The 25,015-nt window shown below is 36.5% G+C and overlaps 1 protein-coding gene across 7 annotated transcripts in view; it reads left to right on the top strand.

Moving 5' to 3' along the window:
- Nucleotides 1–25,015, top strand: part of LOC107845340 (ion channel DMI1) — a 66,390-nt gene that overhangs the window by 3,640 nt on the left and 37,735 nt on the right. For 6 of the 7 annotated variants that reach the window (XM_047398089.1, XM_016689607.2, XM_016689606.2 and 3 more), the window contains exons 5-7: nt 232–291; nt 372–575; nt 13,402–13,650. In XM_047398089.1, the coding sequence (XP_047254045.1) occupies nt 232–291; nt 372–575; nt 13,402–13,650 (513 nt within the window). The remainder of the gene's footprint in view (nt 1–231; nt 292–371; nt 576–13,401; nt 13,651–25,015) is intronic. The other variant, XM_016689610.2, reaches the window with a different exon arrangement.

Below are 25,015 nucleotides of genomic sequence, written 5' to 3'. Positions count from 1 at the left end.
GCATATCTTTTCTCTTTCCCCTGTTGACCTTGGTGCTCCCTCTTATCCTTTAGTCACTTTTTCCTTTTCTTCATTGTCCTAATATCCTAATTTACTCTATGAAGTAAAAGTAACTATTATCTAAGAGTTCAACTAGTATCTTATACCCTTCTTGAATTCCCTTAACCTTTTTTTATTGCTTCTTTATTATAGTTCTTTCTTTTTGTTTTTGTTCTTCTATGACGCATGCAGGTATCAGTCTCTAAAGCACGTGCAATCATTGTCTTAGCATCTGATGAGAATGCTGATCAGGTGCTTTTTCCAAATCATTTTTCAAGCTCTAAACAACCAGATAATTCGGACTAATTATTCCAATGTTTTCTTCTTATTAGAGTGATGCACGCGCTCTAAGGGTTGTACTTAGCCTAACTGGAGTACGAGAGGGGTTGAGAGGTCATGTTGTTGTGGAAATGAGTGATCTCGACAATGAACCCTTAGTGAAGCTTGTTGGTGGTGAACTTATTGAAACAGTTGTTGCGCATGATGTGATTGGAAGGTTGATGATACAATGTGCTTTGCAGCCTGGCCTTGCTCAGGTCAGTTATGTATTACATTATTTTTTCATTTTTCTCTTCCTTGCTTTGGCAGACTTTTACCACTAATGTTGTCGTCTAGACATGCTGTGGTGCCTCAGGTTCCTCTTATATCTATTGGCTAAGGGCTATAATTATTAGTTTTAAATTCAACAAGAAAAGGTAAGAATTGCCCTTAAACTTATGTGAAATTGAACAAAAATGTCATCCATTAATAGTTTGGTCCAAAAATGCCCAGTTGTTAATAGTTACTCAAAAATGTCTCTAATGTTACTTAATTAGGTCAAAAATGTCCTTTTCCCAATAAGTATATTGTTTTTTTTTAAACACATTCTTTTCCTAATAGAAATACTAGTATTAAATAACCATTTTTTTTTAATCATGGTGTCTGGGCTAGCTTGCGCGCACCTCGACTAATTCTTCGAGATACTTGCCACCTTCCACCAGTAACATGTACTAGGTAACTCTGTCCATCTAGGCTGGGAAGAAATCACCTAGTGTTTGTCGAGGCTGGGAATTGAACTGAGACGTTATGGTGCTCGACCAATACATTAAGTGTACTTAAATTATCAGTTAAAAAAGTACATTTAAGTCGTACATTTTGTGCGTATATCTAATATTGTTATAGTTCTAAAAACACTTTCGTGCCTTGAATTATGCATAGTTCTCCTGATCCTCTTTGATTTAATAGTACTTTCATCGCCCAATTAAACAAATATTGTTATATCTTGCAAATAAATATTTATTTTGCTAATTTTGTTTTAGTTGCCAATTTATTGAACCTAAGATGGTTAGATGGACAATGCAAAATTAATGATGATGACATTACTAATAATATACTTTCTATTATGATTAATATTATTGTTTGCAATAGATAATAATTTGAAATGATTTTCAAAACTTGAACTTCTTTGTCGACAATAAACTTTCTTTATTTTAATTAGTATTTATGTGAATATTTCTAATTCTAATAAGCAAAAAACCAAAGGCTTACCTGTCTAAGTAATTGTCGTAACCTGCAAGAATTGTACAAAAAATTTACTTAAGATGTACTCGCACTGCCCCAATTTATGTGGCATAGTTGGAATTTCGAAATCATACTCTTGATCTTGGACTTTGAATTCGAATAGAGAAGCTTTAAGCTTCTTTTGAAATAAAATTTATATGTTTGAAAAATACATAAAAAGAACTGTGAGAAATATAGGTGAAGAATATTATTGAATTGTTGTTTCTACATTATTACATTGAGACCCTATTTATAGACACTAAATTACTCCTTTTCCGACTAGGAGACTACTACACTATACTCCTTTTTTCAACTAGGACATTACATTGCAATCCTTTTTCAAGTAGGATTCTATTTACTATTCCTATTTCTACTCATATTATAACACATCCCTCAAGTTGGTGCATACAAGTCATATGTACCAAGCTTTTTACAAATGTAATAACTACGAGAATTAAGGAGGGACTTGATGAAGATATTTGCAAATTTATCACTTGACTTTGCAAATTTTGTAGTAATATCTCCTGAGGGTATCTTTTCTTTGACAAAAGTGACAATCAATCTCAATATGCTTATCCTCTCATGGTAAACTTGGGCAATTAGTGATGGGAATCTTTGCCCATCTCTTGACAATGTGATGTTTGATTTTTTTGTTGGTCTCCTCATTAAAGTTTTAGACTTAATCATAGGACTAAATCGAAATAAGTGATTAATGTTTGCAGAAGTTGTACTAATTCGTTGAAAAAATCGAAAGGCGTCTGAAAAGTAGTCTCAACCTGAGACAATTATATGGGTAGAGTCGGAATGATGGAACGATCTTATTGAGAAAGAGAAAATTGTATGCGTAGGGTCAGAATGACGGCACAATCCTATTGAAAAAGAGAGATCATATGGGTAGAGTCGGAATGAAGGCACGTCCGCACTGAAAAAGCGAAATTATATGAGTAGGCATCGGAATGACGGCATGACCCTACGGAAAAAGAGAAATTATATAGGTAGGGTTGGAATAATGACACAACCCTATTGGAAAGGAGAAATTATATGAATAGGGTCAGAATGATGACACGACCCTACTGAAAAAGAAAAATTATATGGTTAGGGTCAGAACAAGGTTGTACAAACCGAAACCAGTGCTTCCCAAAAGTATCCTCCAAGAAACGAAGGTAAACCAAATACTACTTCTCGTCCTAAGGGATTTCAATGTTTTAAATGTCAAGGGTGGGGGCACAAGGCTAGTGATTGCCCAAACCGGAGGAATGTAATCCTTAGGTAGGGAAAATTGTATTCCCTTGGTGAGGAGGTAGGACTTGAATTGAATGAGGGTGATGAAAAAGCTCAAGATGGAAAGCTTGAGGCCGAGGTGGAAATTGATGAAGGTGGGGAAAATATTTGGCCGGTGGATGGAGAGTGTGTTGTGCCTATGTATATGACAAGGAGAATCATGCTTAGTGAGGTGATGGAAGAAGAAGCCGAGAGTAAGGAGGGTGAAGAAGAGAAGTCGAGAGTTAGGATTGTGGGGTTTGCCCACAAGGACCCTTTGATTCCTACTAACCAAGATGCTAACACTTTGCCTAGCATCCTTTCTTCTTATGTGCAGGTTAAAGAACATTTAAGTTCAAGTAGCAAGCTTGGATGACCTCATGGAACCCTTGGTTGAACATCCTAACCTTGGGAGGAACATTGAAAAGATGATTCAAAGAGGAGAGCTTGCGGGTGATGATTGCTTGAATTTGTGGACAAATTCCTCTCAAGATGGAGAGGATGATACAAGTGCGATCATGTAGATGAACTTATGAGGATGTATATTGAATTCTTCCATGTGTGTGTGCAAGAGAAGTGGAATTAAGGGCTTAAAACATATCAAAATAACCACTAATTCACACTAGAGGGGCACCTAATCTCTAAGGGGCACTTTGGACTTTTTGCCTTCTATTTGTAATACACTATAGAAGAAACATTTTAGGGTTACTTTACTTAGTTTTTTGATATTGAAGATTGTATTAACACACTTGTAAAACACAAATTCTCTCTTCCATAGAGACTTGGCTGAAACTAGGAAACAACTTAGGTGTGGAATCACTTTTGTTGTTTATTTGCTTGGATCGTTGGGTGCTAGACGGATTGAGGTTCTCTTTTGTGTCCACCGCATAGTGTAGGTGTTTCTACTATCTTTATCAAGGGTCTTTGTGCTTGAATACACTTAGGTTCTTGGTCTTTGTAGTAGTGTATGTCACACTCTCTATCATTTCTTTTGTTGTAATCTTGTATCCGTGTGGTGTATTGTTTCTCTTGTAACCCGTGTGTTGTTATTATTACATTATTGTTGTCCATCCTGTTCTTCATAAATTGTTGTTAATATTAGTTTGGGTCTCTGATTTGGTGTCAAATGCACCACGAAATCTTGTTGTTGGTAGTGAATTCGAGAGTGGTCATCAAAAGGGTCCACGGTTCTTTCAACTTGTGGACTGATTTTGGTGTTGTTTGTGTGTTCCTTGTTGATCTTATATCAATTTATCACACAAAGGTGGGGTGTCATACAATGGATCACAATTAAAATCACTTTCATAAGAACAATCACTAATTGGGGTTCTTAAGCACTTAAGCAAATCAAAATCATCATAACCCAATTGATCGTTCTTTTTCAAAAGTAGGAGATCACCATCAAGAATAGGATGGTTAACATAATCTTCACTCAACCCTTTATTCTTAATGGATTTCAAGAAATAGGGTAACAAGTGAATCTTAAGCATACCACCTTTCTTTTTAAACACATTATCTTGCGCTTCACTAGGTGTCATACAAGGAGTGATCTCACTATTTTCACACAAGACATCTTGTTTTGAGAGAAATTCACTATTCAAAGTTAATGAGTTTAAGCATACAAGTTCACTCTCACAAAGACATATGCCTTGCTGCACAACATCTTCATCCATATGATATCTTTGAGCAAAACTATCATTAAGGCCTTCATGACACAATATGCTCAAAGAACCATCTCCATTCTCATGATCAACTCTGTCAACATTATCACTAACTTGAGACTTACCAAACACACCACACACATGCTCAAGTAGTGGACTACATTTGTGAGTAAGTTGATCATCATTCACAACCTCACTAGTCGTTGGCAGCCCACATACCAATGTAGACTCACCTTGCTTTTCACAAGGGTCAACTAGTGTGTGAATACTCATCGCTTGGTAATGGAACCTTATTCAAGTTATAAGTGCTAGCACTAGATGGACACAAATCATTCTTACAAAAAGAATCGATTTTGTCATCTAAAGGATCAACTAGTGCTTGCATACTCACAACAAGAGTTTGGTCCTTATGCTACCTAACAACACCAAGAGCATCACAAAAGGAAGATTCATACACTTCTACTCTATGCAAATCCAAAACTACACTACTTTGGCCACTGCTAGCCACATCACAACAATTCAAGTTTCTAGGAGTGTAGAAGATAGCTTTGTTACCTCGTAGATCATGGGAAGTGTGTTCTTTACTTGGTTTTGCACCATGGCAGCCCTCATGCTCTCCATCTTAAGGTTCGGCCTCATTCTCCTTGGAAACCAAAACTTGGTAATTCGGATTTTGAGGTAGCATTTGAGTTTGTGGAGGTTTTAGTGGACATAGTCTATTAACACTCGTTTTTATTCTAATCATGTCACCTTTCATTGATCCCAAATCACCCTTCATGGATCCAATATTCGATTGCATCATCTTTATTTCATGGTCGATGAAGTCAAGTTGAGCCAAAATTGCATTAGCAACATCATTTCCCAAAGTTTGGGAAGTAGTGCCCTCGGATTCCATAGCTCAAATACCTTAAATCAGCAAAGAACAAAATCCTACAAAATAAACAAACAAGTTAGTTCAAATAGCCTCACCAACTCTCTCACTTGATTCTTACCTCACACTTTGTTTCACAAGTGTTGATTCTTTGGCACGTACTTGGCAAGTGAATGAGGGTTGATTCTACCTTGGTCCGAAATTGATTTTTGTTTGATATTATTCAAGTAAAAATGATGTACGAACTTGAACCAACAAGTTACTACGACTTATAAACAAGAAAAGCACACAAAAAGCGAAGACACGAACAAAAAGACTCAAGACTAATTATCAATCTAGCAGGAAGTTACTAGTTTGCTAATTAGTGGTAGAATCAACTCAAAACAACTAGAAACAACAAATAGAAACTTAGAAATCTAGTTAAGAACTCAATTTGGTCGTTTATACAAGTGATAGCGTGGCAGCTTGTAATTGGGCGTCACCTTTCAAAAATTTTCAACTTTCAAATTCTTGTTTTCAGCCAAACACTCATTTAGGGAAGAAGAATTTCGGTTTTAGAGGGAAAAATGAAGGTTTGAAGCCTTTTTTGGAGCTTCAAATGAATTCAAAATGGATTGGTTCCCTCAAATGTACTTTCAATTGTACTTGCTTGTCCCCTTGTCCCCTTTTCTTTTTGGAAGACTTAGAATATGCTAGGAAATATTGTTGTACAAACACTTAGTACACTCTCTTTGTTCTCCCTTTTTGGATATCAAACAAGCTACTTGAATATTCTTCTTCAACAAGATTTGAAGATGGTGGATGAACAATATGAATATTTAAGAGTTGACCACGGTTTGACCACTAGGCAAATGAAACCCAAATTCAAATTTTCTTTTAGATCTAGGTTCCCTTTGCCAAGACAAGCACAAACAACAATAAATCAGCCACAAAAAGCGCCACACACAAGGTATCCACCACGAGACCCCACCTCAAAAGCTTCAAAAAGTCACAAAAATGGTGGATCTAGCTAAAAAACAACCAAATCTTGTTCCAAACGTAGATCTAGACTCTCTAGGTGCTAGGGAACAAGTATCTAGCACTTGAAACCAACAAAACAACACAAAAACAAGTAGATCTAAGATTTAAAATGCTGCCCAAGCACAAAAACGTGAAACACCTATTTTTTTTTTCTCGACTCTAGACTCTTTTTTTTTTGTGGAGATTTTCTTAGATCCAAGGCTTAAAGTTGTGGGAACAACTCTAATACATGTCTCCTGATACCAAATGATACAAGAATCTAACCTAAAACTTGAACAAAAATGTGATAACACACTAAGAAACCAAAAATCAGCAACTAGAGAAGAGTAGATGAAGAAGAGAACACACAGATTCAAACCAAAAGAAGAGAAAATTGCATAAATGTAAATGATAGATAGTGAGATATACACCCAATGAATAGCACCAAGATGTGTATCAAACACCAAGACACACAACACCAATGGAGTATAACACCACACTTTTAGGTGGACACAAAGGGATCAACTCCTCAAGCACCCACCTTTCTTGCCAAAATGTCAACTCTAGTGAATCCACACTCAAGCTAACCCTAGTTTCAATGTCTTTTCCAAGCCCTACACTAAGGAAAGAAAATACAATTTGAGTTTCACTCAATCAGTTCTTCGAAACTATGAAAAGTAAAGGCCTAATTGTCTATTTATACTTATTACAAACAAAGACTAAAATACCCTTAATGAAGGGTGCTCCTTTGGAAAGAGAGCCATCAAACGACAATATTGCCCTTAATGAAAGTCCCTGAATTAGGTTCCTATGGAGTGTTGTTTTTGAGTGTAAGAAGTCCATAATGCCTTCAAAAGAAGAGGCGCCCCTTGAGTGTGGGAACCCTTTTCCTCTCTTCACTTGGACAAGGCTGTGAAAAGGCTCCAAAAGGTCTTCAATCTCTTGCAAATCCGAAGCTTGAACCTTTGATAAGTCCTTGTAATCCTTGTGCTCTTTACGCTTGTATCACCTAATTTCATAGTGTAATTCAGTGTGAATGCTGCATAATTAACATAATCATTTGTTCAATTTTGTTGATTTGATCTATAAGTTGCTCGGACTCGGGTGCGGGTGTCCGATACGGGTACAGATCTAGAGGTCGGATCCTTCACTGTCTCAATTTAAAGATTCGAGAATATGGATCTAGGGATGGATACGGGTGTGGGGATTTGGCGAAAAATAATTTAAATATCTAAAAATAGAGTTATAAAACATAAATTTTAAGATATTATGTGGAAAACTTAAGGAGAAATTATTTTTCAAGAAGAAAATCCTGAAAGGAGATAAAAAGAAAAGCAATAACATAGAAATTTCTATATACAAGGTATTCCATTTTTCTTGAATTTCACCTTAGCTTTTATTTTGATTATAGAATTTCTTAAATTGTCTCGACTTTCCAAGTCAATTTTGGTCAAAGTACCCAAAATCGGTTGACCATTTCAGGTACGGATCCCACATCCACACCCACACCCATGTCGTGTCGACACGGGTGCATCACCGAAAGTGAAGAGTCTGAGTAACTTGGGATTTGATACTTAGTTAATTCTTTTATCTTTATGTTTCCACTGATACCTAATCGATAACGAACTTGAATGGCTTTTTTAGGGCCAATTCCATCAATTTTGGTTGAGGCAATTCTTACTTGTTCATCGCCAACTAATCTAGCTCCTGAAATATATAACATTCTTGATCCTTTCTTTTACTAGTCTTCTCGGCTGGAAGCATAAATGGACTGTCTCCTCTCTGATGATCTTTTCTATAGGTAGAACTACTGTGAGCGGTCTAAACTTCGACCCTTATTTCTTTCTTCATATTGTAAAGGGGATCACATTGGTGGAAATATACGCCAATATATCTCCAGCTTGTGTTTCAATGACGGGTAAGGCGGTCAAGCTACCTGCACCTTTTTCCTTTAGTAATAAAAAAAAAAGGAGAATAAGACCAAAAGCAACCAACACAAAGAGAGTCCTAACAGATGACAGAATGGGAAGACAAAAGATGTAGAAGATCATAACATGAATGATTTGGTAGATTCATTCATATATATATATATATATATCCATGTACTACTTCATCGTATGGTATAGAGAAGATCCATTTCTATAGATATCATCATCATTATCCAGAAAGCCCTATGCTTTGGAACAAGCTCTAAAAAGAGTTGGGAAATTGATCAAAAGAAGAATCTACTTTGAACGGTATGCCCTCAGGCATGACCATACATAAGACAAAAATCACCCTCAGAAAAGGGGGAAAATTAGCTAGAGCAACGGATGAGATGGTACCAGAGTCATTCAAAGAACCCTTCTTTCTATTCTGTTTTGTGCGTGTCATCTATTGACTTTATGCCGTCAAAGCCTGCTAACAAGAAAAAAGAAATGCAAGTACATACAATTGCAGTAATGCCGCATCATTGATAATGAACCTTGCCATCCCTAGTTTAGTCCCTTGAATCAAGTTCATGGCATATTCCCCTTCCCCTTTAAATCCCAAAAGTTGATTCAATAGGCTTTCTTTATTGATTCAAAAAGCTTCTTCCCCGCGACATGTACACTAAGGTTAGTTTCCATAGGCGGAATGGCAACCTCATTCATCCATTCTAACAACTCATTGCCCTATTTTCTCTAGATCCATTCTATTTAATGACCGAGACCCATACATAAGATCGTTCTAGCTTATGTCCTTCTAAGGAAGTCTGAGCTCTTTCCCATGCTAAGAGCCTTTTTAAACTCTTGAACTTAAGAGAGGCCTTTTTTCAAGCCGAGTAGAAATTAAGTATAAAGCTATAAAGCTATGTTGCTTGGACTCTTCAAAAGTGTCAATAAGTGCGTGTCGAATTCTCCAAAAGTAGTGTATTTTTGGAGAATTCGACACAGGTGCAACATCAAAAGTGAAGAGTCCGCACAACTTAGGTATAAAGAAAATGACAAGAAATCTCACACGGAGATCAATGTACCCATAGATCTATATGACAAATAGATATATGAAAATTCAATAAATTCGTTTTCAAAAACCCAGGATTTCATAGGCGAACGACCAAATAAAGGTTCCCCAAGTAATCCGTGGCGGCCGACAAGCTCTCCATCGAGCTGCGATTTCCCTTTTATCCTAATGACAAAATCGGATTCATAGGTTGTTTCTCTTCAGATGAAGACGTACTGTTGCAGTCACAAAGGTTTCCACCCTACATCATCATTTTCATATATATATATATATATACACACACACACATTTACTATTACTATTACTAATATATAAGCTGCTTAGGAAGCAATTGGAGGTTGTCCTCCCAGCTTGCCGACCAAGTCTACTTATATATATTATAATCCTCCGTTTTAATTTATTTGTCTTATTTTTTATTTGTTATGTATTTTAAAATTACATAAAAATTACTATAAATTACAATAATTAACGATTTAAGATATTTGAAGGATATGAAAAGATTTGTTGACTCTCGAAATTTTATCAGCCACATACCAGTTTGCCGACCAAGCCCACTTATATATATTATAATCCTCCATTTTAATTTGTTTGTCTTATTTTTATTTGTTATATATTTAAAAATTGCGTAAAAATTATTGTAAATTACAATAATTAACGATTTAAGATATTTGAAGGACATAAAAAGATTTGTTGACTCGAGAAATTTTATCAGCCACATAAATTGTGACATAGGAAGTAACATATACTATTTAAAAGTAACATTAAAAATTTCATAAATCATTAAATTAATAACTTAAAATATTATTGACATATATAAAACATTTGATTGATTTTTTTATATACTATCACAATCACATAAATTAGGATAGTACACATATTATTTGAAAATAATAGAAAGTACTATAAATCACAATAATTAACAACTCAAAATATGTAAAATTATATGTGAAAAATTTGGTTGACTCTCTAAACTCTATCAGTGTCACATAAATTGAGATACAGAGAGCATATTTATCTAAAATTTATGTAAAAATACTATAAATTGCAGTAATTAACAACTTACAAAGTTTAAAGATCATACAAACATCTACAAATTATATAGAAAATTTGGTTTGACTCTCTAAGTTACATCAATGACACATAAATTCAAACAATGAAAGTAACATGTATTGTCTAAAAATTATATAAAAAGATAGTATATCATTAACAACTTAAAATATTTAAAGATCGTACAAAAAATTTGATTGACTCCAAAATTTATCTATACCATATAAATTGAGACAAAAAAGTAACACATGTTGCACGAGCGGGTAAACTACATAAATAACCCTGATAATGCATGGCTTTGTTTTTTGGTCCCTTATAAAAAAAGTCCTTCTATACTAGTCTCCCTTCTTTTTTATATGTAGAACAATTACCTATTTGCCCCTCTATATCTCAAATATTGCTAAACAACTCCATATTTATTTATCTTTCAATTTTTTTTTCTCTTTTTAATTTTATTTTTATTTTTATTTTTTTCTTTTCCCTTTTTTCCCTTTTTTTTTCCTCCTCTCAACTTCTATTTTTTTAAATTTTTATCGCTTTTTTATTTTTTCTTTTCTATTTAATTTTTCTCCGCTTTAACTTATTGTTTTTTTTTCTTTTCTATTCTATTTAATTTTTCTCCGCTTTTATTTTTTTTTCTTTTATCTTCTCAACTTCTATATATTCTTTTTATTTTCTTTGATTTCTATTTTTTTCTTTTTAAATATCTTTCTTTATTTTTTTCCCGCAACTTTTATTATTGTTTTTTTTTCTTTTCTTTGATTCGTTTCCAAACAACAAGTTACGCCCCATGAGCAAGAGTTGACACTACCACATTGTGTTTTGATTTATAATATGTTCTACAACTCTTATCTTAGAGGCAAGACTTTAGCTCAAGGACGTTCAACAATAACACTACCCCAATTTGTCTTGATTTATAAGAAGTTCTACAATTATTGTCTTAGAGACACGACTTATCCGAAAGAATTTCAAACAAGTTATGTACATTTGGCAAGAGTCAACACTGCTATGTTATATTTTTTACTTATGAAATGCTCTATAACTGTTGCCTTGAGGTAAGACATAACCCAAAAACCATCAAACAACAAGTTATGCCCCATTGGCAAGAGTTAACACTGCCATAATGTATTGATTTATAAGATGCTTTATAACTCTTTCCTTAGAAGCAAGGCTTAGACCTAGGGCTTTCAGGCAATAAATTACGCCCCATGGGTAAGAGTTGACACTACCACATTGTATTTTAATTTATGAAATATTCTATAACTCTTGTCTTAGAGGTAAGACTTAACCAAAGGATTTTCAAATAACAAGTTACGCCCCATGGGTAAGAGTTGACACTACCGCATTATATTTTGATTTATGAGATGCTTTATAAATCAAGGACTTTCAATCAAGAAGTTATGTCCCATGGGCAAGAGGAGATGCTTTATAAATCAAGGACTTTCAAACAAGAAGTTATGCCCCATGGTCAAGAGTTAACACTACCACATTATGTCATGATTTATGAGATGTTCTATAACTCTTGCTTTAGAGGCACAACATAGTCCAAGGACTTTCAAACAACAAGTTACGTCCCATGGATAAGAGTTGACACTATCACATCGTGTCTTGATTTATGAGATGTTCTATAGTTCTTGTCTTAGAGGCCAGAGGCAAGACTTAGCTCGCAAGATTTAACTCAAGGATTTTTAAATAACAAGTTATGCCCCACGAGTACTTCCAAACAATTAGTCATGCCCTTAAATTTGCTTTGATGTCAAAGAAAGAAGATCCCTTTGCGGATTATCCAATTTTCTATTTATTAGCAAAACATAAAATAAGTCGAGAAAAAAGAAAAAAAGAAAAAAGAAAGGAAACAAAATAGAGAAAAGTAATAAAAGGATTGAGATAAAAAGTAAAAAAGAGAAGAAAAAAATAAAGATTAATAAAAAAAAATAAAGAAAACAAAAATGAGAAGAAAAAAAAATAAAAAATAAAGTTTGAGAAAAATGAAAAAAAAAGTAAAAATGAGGAATGATAAAAACAAAAAATAAAAGAAAAATAAAGGTTGAGACAAATGAATTAAAAAAAGAAGAAAAAAGAGAAATGAAGAAATAGATAATGTTTGAGAAAAAAGGGAAAAAAGAAGTAAAAGAAAAATAAAAGTCGAGACAAATGAATTAAAAACAAGGAAAAAAGTCAAGGAAAAATAAAAAAGTAAAAGAAAAATAGAAGATGAGTGATAAATGAGCATTGAAAGTTTAAAAATATTTGAGGTATAGAGGGGCAAAATGTACTTGTTCTATGCATAAAAAGGAAGGAAGACTAGTCTCTCAAAAATCCAAAGCCACCCATTATGAGGGCCATCCCATGTAATTTCCTGACGTCTAGTATATGTATGTATGTATTTATGTATGTGTGTGTGTATGTGTTAGGAGAGAATTTCAAGATTGATTTTGATGTAAACATTTTGCTTCAGTTTCATGTGGTCACTGGATCACTGGGTATGTTGTTGTGGTCACTGGATCACTGGATACATTGATTTTGTTGTTATTTCATACTCTCGAAATTGATGCCCCATCTGTTTGGGGCTGAAGATCCATTATAAGGTTAAGACTTCTCTTCCCTTCAGTGCTATTTTAGGGCACATGCATTCCCTAGCTACAATGAATGATACTCTCAAACTTGCATCTGCATACTGGTTTGTTATTTTCAGTTAAGGCTTAGTTGCTACACCTTTGTCCAGATGGAGTAGAAAGATGGAAGACGATTACAGTCATTTACCAAATTGTATTGGGAACCATAATGATACCCACATGGCATGCCCACTTAATTTTTACAACTGAATATGGATGAGCAGACTCATTGTAGATAACAATAATATTGAATTTTCCTATTGATTGAATGTTAAAATAGTGTCGATTTCTTCAATTTTGGCTTTATCCTGTTTTTGTTATCTGTTTGTTGCTGAGGTAGAGTTGGATTATTTTCTTGTTTAATACCCTTTCTCATCCAATATCACAGATTTGGGAAGACATTTTGGGGTTTGAAAATGCAGAATTTTACATTAAACGGTGGCCTCAATTGGATGGTGCACCCTTCAAAGATGTGCTGGTATTATTTCCGGAGGCTATTCCTTGTGGTGTTAAGGTTGCTGCTGATGGCGGCAAAATTATCATAAATCCTGATGATAGATATGTTCTAAAAGAAGGTGATGAAGTCCTTGTCATAGCTGAGGATGATGATACCTATGCGCCAGGTCTCTTACCAGAGGTCAATTTTCTTCACTGTAGATGGTTATCAAGATTCCTGTGGCATTTGTTGATTAGATATTTGTTGAATCTACCATTTTGATGAATACCTCATATATTCTTTTCATTCGATTTATAATTCAAACCTTCTTATAATCCTTCAGATCCACTTCCATGTGCTCAAAAAATTTCAAATACATTTTATGTTTACTTTGAGATTCAAGCATTTTTGCTGATTTGCCGTTGCATTTTGTCCATCTTGCTTCATCCTTCTTCACGGCTAATGTGAAGTTACATTGTCATGTCATTATTTTCTTAAATTTTATGAAGCATGGGATATTGTTCAGTCTTGGCTGAGCCAGAAATACCATTTACAATGTCTTGTTTATGCATTTAAAATATCATGGATATTGGGAATTATCAAAGAAGAAACTGTATTGAGCACTTCATGATAATGGAGTGCAAGATGCAATTTTATTTTTTGATGGGTGGAGTACAAGAACAATTTTATGTTTTGCCTGGTGGAGTACAAGATACACGCATTTATGATAAAGACCAAAATACGAAAAGAGAAATAAACTATGAAAACAAAGAAAATGATAGAATTGAAATGCAAGAATTTAAAGGATAGAAGATAGAGGTAGATAGATAGACATAAACAAGGAAAATCAATTGAAACTAAAGGATATATTAAATCCTAAAACCCTGAATGAACAATCCACAAGAGTACCTAACTCTTATGATGAACGAAAGGGAATTGTAACGCCTTTGCAACCACCATCTATGTTGCGTGGACTCTTCGATTGTGCCGCCGAACCCATCTCGATGCGACATCGATGCTGGTGTCAGACGGGGTGCGTCTCGGATTCAGTCAAATGAATCTGGAGACATTGACCATAATCAAGACAAATTTTGGGGAAAATTGAGATTCGACCAGCGACTTACTTGGAACAAACGTCCGCCTGGCGACTTCACCGGCGACTATAAAATTGACAAACAAATCCAATTTTCAGCTGTCTGGTTTGGTTGGGAAGAAAGAGACAGTTGTACTTCTGGCTCGATTGGGAAGACAGAGACAGTCGTACGTGTAATTTACAACTTATCGACGATGGCGTAACTTGGGGAATGATAGGGATCCAACTATGAAAACTAGATTTTGAAATACGTAAAGTAAAGATAGAATCAAAGTAGATGATAACTGCAAGAAGAAGAAATAACCAAGAACAAAAGATATAAACTCTAATACCCTCGATCACAAGCTTTTTCTCACACCTAACTCCTACAATGACCAAGAGGAAATGGAACACCCTCGAATTCACTCATTTCTAAGCCAAAGTTCAACAAATACTCACCAACTCTCTCACTAGAGAAGTGTTCACCAATAATCAAGCAAAAACTAAAGAAAATAAAGCATGGTTTAGGTATTTATACTTGTAGTCTAATTATTACAAACTTGGGCCCAAAAGTGACCCATTTTCACTTAAAAAGGACTATTAGCTGATTTGGGCCACTTGCTCACGCAGGTCATGGCTGCATGTGCCACTGTTGTCATCTGCCCACACATGAAGCTCACGTGCGCAGGTCCCTCCAGTGAGCTGTTTAGCTTCGCCTCGCGCTTTTTTGACCCCTCCAAGGCCCCTTGATCCATCCTAGACGCAATCATGAACTCATAACACCCTTTTGATAGTAATAGGATGTCTTCAAGCACCTCTCGCTTCATGAAAACCCCTTGGAGTACTTGAAGTTCCCTAGCTTGGCTTCTAGTGAGGGTCTTGAGCTCACCCAAAGTGTATCAAATTCACGGGGTTATCATCTTCTATTATGTCAAAGAGTGAAAGATCGCACACTGAAGGTGTTGTGCTCTTGGTATTCCGGAGGAAGGTCCATTATCCTCCCAAGTACTTGAATTGGACCATCACCTCGAGGCGTCAACTTGGCTTTCCTTTGGGTTGGAAACCTATCATTCTGGAGGTGTACTCACACCCAATCACCTGGTTCAAGTACAAGTTGTTTCCGTCCCTTATTCACTCTTTTGGCCACCTCTTGATTTTCAAGGTGAATTCTCACCTTCTCATGCATCTTTTTCATTGGTTCCGACCTGTTATTCCTATATAGGCTAATCACATCATCGACAAAGGAGTGAGATCCAAAGGGGTAAGGGGGTTAAAACCATAGACACATTCAAAGAGAGTCGTACCAATAGTCGAGTGGATAACACGATTGTAAGCAAATTCTACGAAAGGTAAGTGTTCCTCCCAAGAAGTTTTGATATAAACTACTACCCACACGTGGATAAAAAAGTGTAAATAAAGTGTAAATAGATATGCTAGTGTCAACTAACTCCTATCAAGTAACAGAGAAACAAGAACCAGTAATCCCACTAGAACAATCAAGATAATCAGACAAGAAACCAAGGGTGTCCTCATGTATTCACTACTAGTTTCAACGTTATCACCATGAGTACTCTAACAATAAGGTCACACATAGTAGAAGAAGAAGTAATTTCCAAGCAATGGACACTCTCCTTTTATGGAGGAACCCTCAAGTGGACACATACCACCACCAAAATCAAAGGGATTGCTTAAATCTTCACAAGAAACAAGCAATTCATCCTCATAATTATCAAACAAAAGTGGGCTGTCATACAAAGGATCACATCCGCAATCATTTTTTAAGGAACAACCGCCTATTGGATTTCTTAAATATTCAAGCAATTCAAAGCTATCATCACCCAATTGGTTATTCCTTTCCAAGACTACACATTCCTTACAATTAAGAGTACTTTCATCTTTCAAGAAGAGATTTTCATCTTTAGAAGGAATGTTGTCACTCCATAGTGGGTTAACATATAGGCTATCCGTGTGTGAATGATGATTGTGTGGCTAGTAGCCCATTGCGTGTGAGTAGTAGCTTTCTTACATGTGATTCTATTTATTCTTTGGCTTTTGTTAATGATGTACATGTTGTGAGTGTGGATACACTAGTTGATCCTATTGATGACCGAATTGACTCTTTTTGTAAGATCAATTTATGTCCACCTAGTGTTGAGGCCAATGTGTAGCTATTTTACGTTGAAGTTTTTGAGCACATTCTTCTTTACCTTGGTGTGAAGGTCCTCCACAAGCTTCGGCAACAACTAAAATTTCCCTAGTCAAGCCGTCAAAAGGAATCTTCTCCTTTAGCACTTGTTCTCCTCCGCTTGCCATGTTGGTACCTACATTAATGTCCTTAGAAATAAAAGGACAAACATAGTTAGCTCGGTTTGGTGGCAACCCCCTCACTTCACTCTTCACAACTTCTCCTTTTCCACTCTCGGATTGCCACCTTGCACACCCTTACTCCTCTAAATCTTTCGTCTCTCATAATTATTCGGCTTGGAGTAAGTGATCACTTCTCTTGGAGATTTGGGAAGAATGAACATAATGAGATGATTTCCCCATTGATCTCTTACAACCTTAGGCCAATTTTGCACACTTGGAACTTTATGTTGTGCAAACCAATCGGCACCCAAGCTTACATGACCTTGTTTCTAGGGGAAGATATCGCACCATACTTTCTCATAGTATGCAAATAGGTTGAAGACAACCTTCACTCTCTCGGTAACCTTATACCCGCTCAAGGAATATGGAACAAGTAAAGGTTCTCGAAACAACCCCAAATGATCAACCATGGGTGGAATGATGCAGTTTTTATAGCATCTATCATTTAGCACAATGAGGCAGCCCGGAACCCCACAAATGGTGACCCTTTCGGAGTGAATATTTCTGCTTGGATCAACATTGTAAGGCTTAGTATACCCCTTGGGCACATGAGTACCCTTCGGCTTTGGAGATACATACTCCTTTCTTCTCATGGGACAATCTCCACTATAACTAGTATAACGATTCACGCCACTTCGACCTTGATAAGATGTACTACAAGGTGAAGAATATGAATCTTCATACTCCACACGTGCACTCTTACCATAGCTCTCATAAGCTTTGCGAATGAAGGGGTTATACCTTACACCAATTCTAGGTTCGGAGTGGGAAGTAATGATACGGGCACGACTATGAAATCAATGTGTGTGCAAGTGAGACAAGAGGCCATCCAAGGGAGTTCAATGTTGAAGTGTGAGAAGGACCAAATGCACTCTAAAGCCGTCCATTTGCTACTATTATTACACTAGAGGGGCGCCCTTTCATTAAGGGCCTTTTGGACAATTCATCTTTTATGTAATAAGAGATTATATATAGTTTAGTATTAGGGTTTTTACATTTAAGTTGATTATTATTGTGAGTTCTTGAAACATTGTAACACCAAAGTTTCTCTCTAGGTTTGTGAGTAACGTTCCACCCGAAACTAGGGCACCAAATAGTTGCAATTGTTGGCTTCACGTTGGTGCTAGAGGAGGTAAAGTCCCTCTTGTGTCATCGTAGAAGTGTGGTGATTGTTTGTATAAGTGTTAGAGGTCTTAGGATTTGAAGCATTCTAGGATTGCTAGTGGTTGTATTAGCTTTGTCACTCTATCTATCCTTTATATATTGCATTTTCGTTTCTTGTTCTTGTGTTATCTTCTTGAACTCGTTTGGTGTTCTTGTTGTGTGTGAAGTTGTGGACTATTTTTGGTATTTGTTGGACCGTAAGGTATCATTTGGTATCGGAGCTTGTTGTTGGTTTCATCCCTATGGAACCAATCTTGGGCTAGTTCACTTGAAAATCAAGAAAAAAAAATAGTAGTAGTTGTTCTTGAGTCTTGGCCGGGATTTAGACTTAGATCTAGGTGTATTTTGTGTGTTTTTGGTGTTTCTTGTGTTAGATTCTTTCTCCCGAACACTTATAGTGTCTAGATCCAAGATCTTAAGCAAAAAATTCAAGTTGTGTTGTGGTACTAGTGGACGGCTTGTTGTTGTTGTTCTTGAGTTCTTGTGTTGTGGTGAAGAAGAAGCTTCAAAGAAAGATTTGTTTGATAAAAAATTCAAAGAAGAGAAGTGTGGATTCTTGTTTGTCTTGGAAACCTTTCCACGACATCACCAAAAGGGCAAAGAACAAAAAGATCCCAAAAAAGCCTTACTACCCAAAAGGAGTTAGGTCATTTTTCAAGATTGTCTAAAAAGGGAAAGGGGACAAGAATTCCAAAAAAGCTTGTCTTGCCAAAAGAGTGCAAGTAGGTGAAGACTTTTTGAATCTTGAAAGGAGAGTAAGACCTTGTTTGCCTATACCAATAGCCGAAACTTTTTCCAATGGTAAAATTAAACAACTAAATTCTTGGAACAAATTTTCTCCAACTTCAACAATATTTCAACGGCCAATAGTTGGCTGCCACGTCCCCAAAAGGCTCAAAACCTTGGAATTCCTAGTTTCTCTTCCTTGTTTCCATTGGTTTCAACTTTGTTGACTCTGATACTAATTGGTAATTAGTAAATATCTTCTAAGTTGTGAATTAGTTTTTGAGTACGTTCTTCGTGTTAGCGTTATTTTGGTGCTTTATTCGTTTTTGAATTGTAGTATTTCTTGGTTCAAGTTGCGACATTACTTTCTCGAGTCTTCAAGCAAAGAATCCATTTCAACCAAGGAGTAGACTTACTCCTCAATTCACCACGAACTGCAAGCCGACCTTGCAACACTTGTGTGACCAAGTGTGAGACGATCAAGACGTGTGAGAGTGTGGTGAGGAGTTTGTGAACTAACTTGTGTTTTGTTTTGTAGGTTTGTTTAGTTATAATTGCAATGGAACTCGAGGCTTCAAACTCTCAACCCATGGACAATAATCCCACCAATATCATTTTGGTCCGCCCTGAAACTATGTCCCGAGACATGGCTAGGTTGAATGCGGGTCTTGAGAAATTAGACTTAGATATGGCATCAATGATTGGGAGGCTAGAATGAGTGGAAAGCCAAAGAAATTCCCGACCTTCTTTTCCTCACAATTCCACCAACCATTACTCCCGAAACATTGCACCAAATGTTATATCCCCCAAGACAACCACCAATTGCCACAAGTCAAACTAATTTCTACTCCCAAAACCGAGATCATGAATGGCCAAGCCACCCCACTTCATCAAGCCCAACAAGGACTTGGAACCCAAATACCACCCCAAAACCCGAGCCCTCCCATCCAAACTCCACTTGACCGAAGACCTCATTATCCACTAAACCCACTCACGCCACTACAAGCTCATCTTAACCCAAATAGACCCGTCCCTGTAGAGGGATATGGTAGGGGAGGACAACATGATGGATGTGGACCTTATAATGATGCTTACATGAGGGGGGAAGAGATGAGGGGAAGAGATAAAATCCCTCACTACAATCATAGTCTCCCATGTCGTAGTCACAATAATTCGAGGCTATCAATACATGTTCCCCTTATATCACCTTGTACCTACAAAAAAACAAACAAGATTAGTAGTAAAACAACCTCACCAACACTCGCATGCACTTACCTATGTGATCTTCACAGTTGGAGTGACAAATATTGAAAGTTGCTTATACTCCGGTAGTCAATAAGGTGTCAATCACTACTTTGCGGCCAAATAGATTCTTGTTTGATTGACTCAAGACACAAAACAAAATCTACTTACGAACTTGAAACAAAGAAGTTCAATGAATCAAAAAGAGAAAAGCACACAAAGAACGAGGACACGAAAGAAAACGAACTCAAACAACTAAGTAGGTGATTACTAGTTGCTAATTAGTACTAGACTCAAGAAATGAAACTAAAGAAACAAAGAAAAGAAACTTAGAATCTGAAATTTGAGCTTAGGGTTGGTTCCAATTGTATTGATCAATTTTCAATTTGGAAGAGGGGAATTCGGCTAGGAGGGAAAAACACAAGACTGGAGCCTTTTTTCAAATTCAAAAGGAGTTTGACTTTTCTTGAATCTTTTTGGTAAGACACCTTTTTGAAAGCCTTTTGTCTCATTTCCTTTTTTGTATGTCTTGGGATATGCTCTTTTCTCCTTTAGGTTAACAAGACTTTTGAAAGCCTTTTGGTCTTCTTTCTTCTTTGGTATGTTCTTGGAATATGTTTTAAGACTAACAAGGGACCACACTCTTTTCTCCACTCTTTTAGATCAAACAACACCTTTTGAATGTTCTTGTTCAACAATAAATGAAGAACTTGAAGAACTCCAAGACACTCAAACATGGAACCTAACCCAAATGAGCTCGGAATTGGATGATTTTTGTTTCTCCAAGCTCACGTTGCTCTTCTAAACACCAACAACACATTTTCAAGCCACAATATCAACAACAACCCTTCCAATTTTGAGATTCACCTTTCTAGTTCTTCAACATTCAACTCAACAATGGTGAAAACTCAAAGCAACCCGGATTAAGCTCAAATCCAAGATCTAGACTCTCTTAGTGTTTGGGAACAAAAACCTAACACTAGAAACAACAAGAGAGACGAAAAACACAAGAAATCTAAGCCTCAAGTTTCGGCCAAGGTACCAAAACGTGACAATATTTTTTTTGTGAGATTTTTGGATTTGGACACCTCTTCTAGTGTTAGGAGACAAGGATCTAACACTGGAACATACAAACACACAAAAATTCAAAGACCAAAGTTTCGGCTAAGGGCCAAAAACGAGACAGATTGCTTTCTTTTTGGATTTTCGGTTTTCGACACTTTTTTTTTTTATTTTCAAGATAACAAGCCCAAGATTGATCTCGTAGGAACGAAATCAATCCTTGCTCTGATACCAAATGATACGGGTCAAGTTACTAAACACAAAATCAGCCAAGAACAACAAGCCAAAGCCGAGAACAAGATACTAACAAGCAATGACAGCAACACAAAAACCGTGAATAAGAAGACAAGAAACAAATACACAAATGCAATAAAGTAAAGGGATAGATAAGATGACATAAGATCTTACGAAACAATGAGAACCAACACGTGTATACGCAAAGACCCTCTAAGTCGTAATAACCAAACACCAATCTTTTTACGGTGACCGCTACGGGAATCAACTCCGCCTTACAACCACCGTTGCTAAGAAATGTTCAATAATGGCTTTTCCAAGCCCTAACACTAACTGGTTTTTTCAAGCCCTGCACTAAAGTTCACTCCCCAAAGGAGTTCAAGAATGTCTCAAAATATCGTCATAAACAAAACTAAGGAGCAAATGACCTAGTAAGGGACTATTTATAGTCTATTACAATGAAAGATAAAATGAAAGATAAAATGACCAAAGCACCCTTAATGAGAAGGGCGGCCTTGGAGTGCAAAGGAGGGGCGGTCTTGGAGTGTTTAAAGCTCTTCAGGGCTCCAAAATCGTGGGTTCCACTTCGTACTCTCGGGTGGGCATCAAAGGCAAGACCCAAGCAACCTTCCACACACGGGATTGCTCGATGGTGTGCTCAAATCGGCCCCTCCATGTATGTTCCCGTGCCCTCGATGTGACCAAAGCTTGATTCTTCATGTATTGGCCTCTCAAGATGTCATCAAAAGCTCTGGTGGCCATTTGGCTCGTATCACTCACTCCTTCTTAGTAGATGCTGGTTCGGATGATGTTTGGATCATTGATAGTGGTTGCTCCAACCACATGTCTGGCAGAAGGTCGTTGTTCTAAGAACTTGATGAAATTGGAGAAGTTAAATGTTTGGCTTGGGAATTACAAGGCAATGAAAGTCGAAGGGAAAGGTACAATTGCTCTAAAAACTTCTCATGGTAATGTAAATCTTCTCCATGATGTGCATTATGTTCCTTGTCTATCCCACATAACTTGCTGAGTGTTGGGCAACTGATAACTTGTGGATATTCCATTCTGTTTTATGACAATTCTTGTAGCATTCAAGATAAAAAAAACAGGATACAGAATTGTTGACATTCAAATGACTCAAAATAGAATGTTTCCTCGTGAAGTTTCTAATGTTAAAACTTTTGCATTAGTTACCAAAGGTAGTACCGAAGCTAATTTATGGCATTTGCGGTATGGTCATTTGAATGTAAAGGGGTTGCAATTATTAGGTCGTAGAAATATGGTTCTTGGTTTGCCTAGAATTGATGCTCTTGAATTCTGTGAAGGATGCATGTATGGGAAACAAAATAAAAATTCATTTCTTGTAAGCAAGTCTTGGAGAGCTTCTGGTTGTCTTGAACTAGTGCATGATGATCTATGTGGTCGGTCCTATGAGTGTTGAGTCCTTAGGTGGAAGTTGATATTTTCTACTTTTTACGGATGATTATAGTCGAATGAGTTGGGTATATTTCTTGAAATTCAAATCTGAAACATTTGAGAATTTCAAGAAATATAAGTTTGTTGTTGAGAAATGAAGTGGTTGTAGAATCAAGACTCTTCGAACAGATAGAGGTAGTGAGTTTATGTCAAATGAATTCAACACTTTTTGTGAGGAAAATGGTATTCACAGAGAGCTCACATCACATATACACTGGAGCAGAATGGTGTAGCCGAACGAAAGAACCAGACGGTTGTTGAAATGGGCAGAAGAATGATGCAAGCCAGAGGTGTACCAGAGTATATCTGGGGGTGAAGCTGTTGCTACTGCTGTCTACGTGCCGAACATTTCACCTACCAAGGCTGTTCTTAATCAAATGCCATATGAAGCATGGAGAGCCCAAGGTAAGCCACTTACGTGTCTTTCAATGTATAGCTTATGCTTTGGTGAACTCACAGGCTAGACAAAAGCTTGATGAAAAATCAAAAAAATGTATTTTTGTTGGATATAGCACACAATCCAAAGCTTATAAGTTATATGATCCAGTGAGTGGCAAAATTATGATCAGTAGAAATGTTATGTTTAATGAAGATGCTAGTTGAAACTTTGATTCTGGGAATGTTAATTCGAATATAAAATTGTCACTTATTGATGAAATTTTTGAGCAAGAACCTGCAACAGTTTCCATTCCTGAGAACACATCCAGTTCTTCTCCAGCAAGTAGCAGCCTTTCTACTCCTCAATCAAGCACTTCTTCTCCAACAAGTGATCACAGCTTAACCCCCCAAAGAAGTGGCAGCAGCTCATCTTCAACAAACTCTTCCAGCGAGACTCCACCAATGAAATTCAAATCGTTGAGGGAGAATTTTGAGAATTGTTCTTTTGCTTTGTATGGTGCAGAACCCACTTGTTCAAAGAAGTTGCAGAGAGTCAAGTGTGGAAAAATGCAATGATAGAAGAGATGCTAGCAATTGAGAAGAACCAGACATGGGAGTTGGTGAATCTATCGGATGGAAAGGAACCCATTGGACTCAAATGGGTGTTCAAATTCAAGCATCATGCAGACGGGAGTATACAGAGATACAAAGTCGGGCTCGTAGCTAAGGGATATACACAACGTCAAGGTATTGATTACGATGAAACGTTTTCACCTGTTGCTCATTTTGAAATGGTTAGAATACTCTTATCTTTGGCTGTTAAATTGAGCTGACCTGTTTATCAATTTGATGTTAAATTTACATTCCTAATTGGGGATTTGGAAGAGAAAGTTTATGTTTCCCAACCTGAGCATTGTGTTATTAGTGGCAATGAGAGCAAAGTTTACAAACTCAAGAAGGCACTTTACGAGCTAAAACAAGTGTCGAGGTCATGGTACAACAAAATTGACTCGTACTTTCGAGGTATGGATTTGAAAGGAGTGAGAATGAGCCTACGCTGTATGTAAAGAAACAAGGTACGAGTGATTTTTTGGTAGTTTCTCTCTATGTGGATGACATGATTTATATGGGATCATGTGAAACTTTAGTTGCTGAATTTAAATTGTGCATGATGAAGGAGTTTGAAATGTCAGATTTAGGTATTTTGCAATACTTTCTTGGTCTTCAAGTGAAACAGGTGGAGAATGGGATTTTTATCTCTCAAATGAAGTATGCAAAAGACCTTTTTTTCAAGTTTGGTATGCATAATTGCAAAGTGGCTGTCACACCCATGAATGCAAATGAAAAGTTTCAGCTTGAAGATGGCACAGATCTTGCCGATCCTAGTCACTACATAAGCTTGATTGGAGGTTTGAACTACCTAACACATACTCGTCCTGATATCATGTTTTCTGTGAATATGTTGTCTAGGTATATGCATTTTCCTACCTAAGCAACATCTTAATGCTGCCAAAAGAGTGTTGCATTATGTTGCTGGGACTGTTGACTTCGGGATTTTGGTACTCCAAAGTTGCAGATTTCAGCTTGATAGGGTACAATGATAGCGATTGGGCAGGAATTATAGATAACAAAAAGAGTACTTCTGGAAATGTTTTCAGTTTAGGATCTGGAGCGATTTCCTGGAATTCAAAGAAATAGGATGTGGTTGCATTATCATCATCAGAAGCAGAGTATGTTGCTGTAACTTCAGCAACATGTCAGGCCATATGGTTACGAAGATTGTTGATTGACGTTTTCTATCGGCAGAATGATGCAACAAAGCATGCAATGATTGCAATGACAAAG

The sequence above is a fragment of the Capsicum annuum genome, chromosome 10 (assembly GCF_002878395.1).
Source record: "Capsicum annuum cultivar UCD-10X-F1 chromosome 10, UCD10Xv1.1, whole genome shotgun sequence".
In the NCBI taxonomy this organism is placed as follows: domain Eukaryota; kingdom Viridiplantae; phylum Streptophyta; class Magnoliopsida; order Solanales; family Solanaceae; genus Capsicum; species Capsicum annuum.
This window is presented reverse-complemented; position numbering and strand designations above follow the sequence as displayed.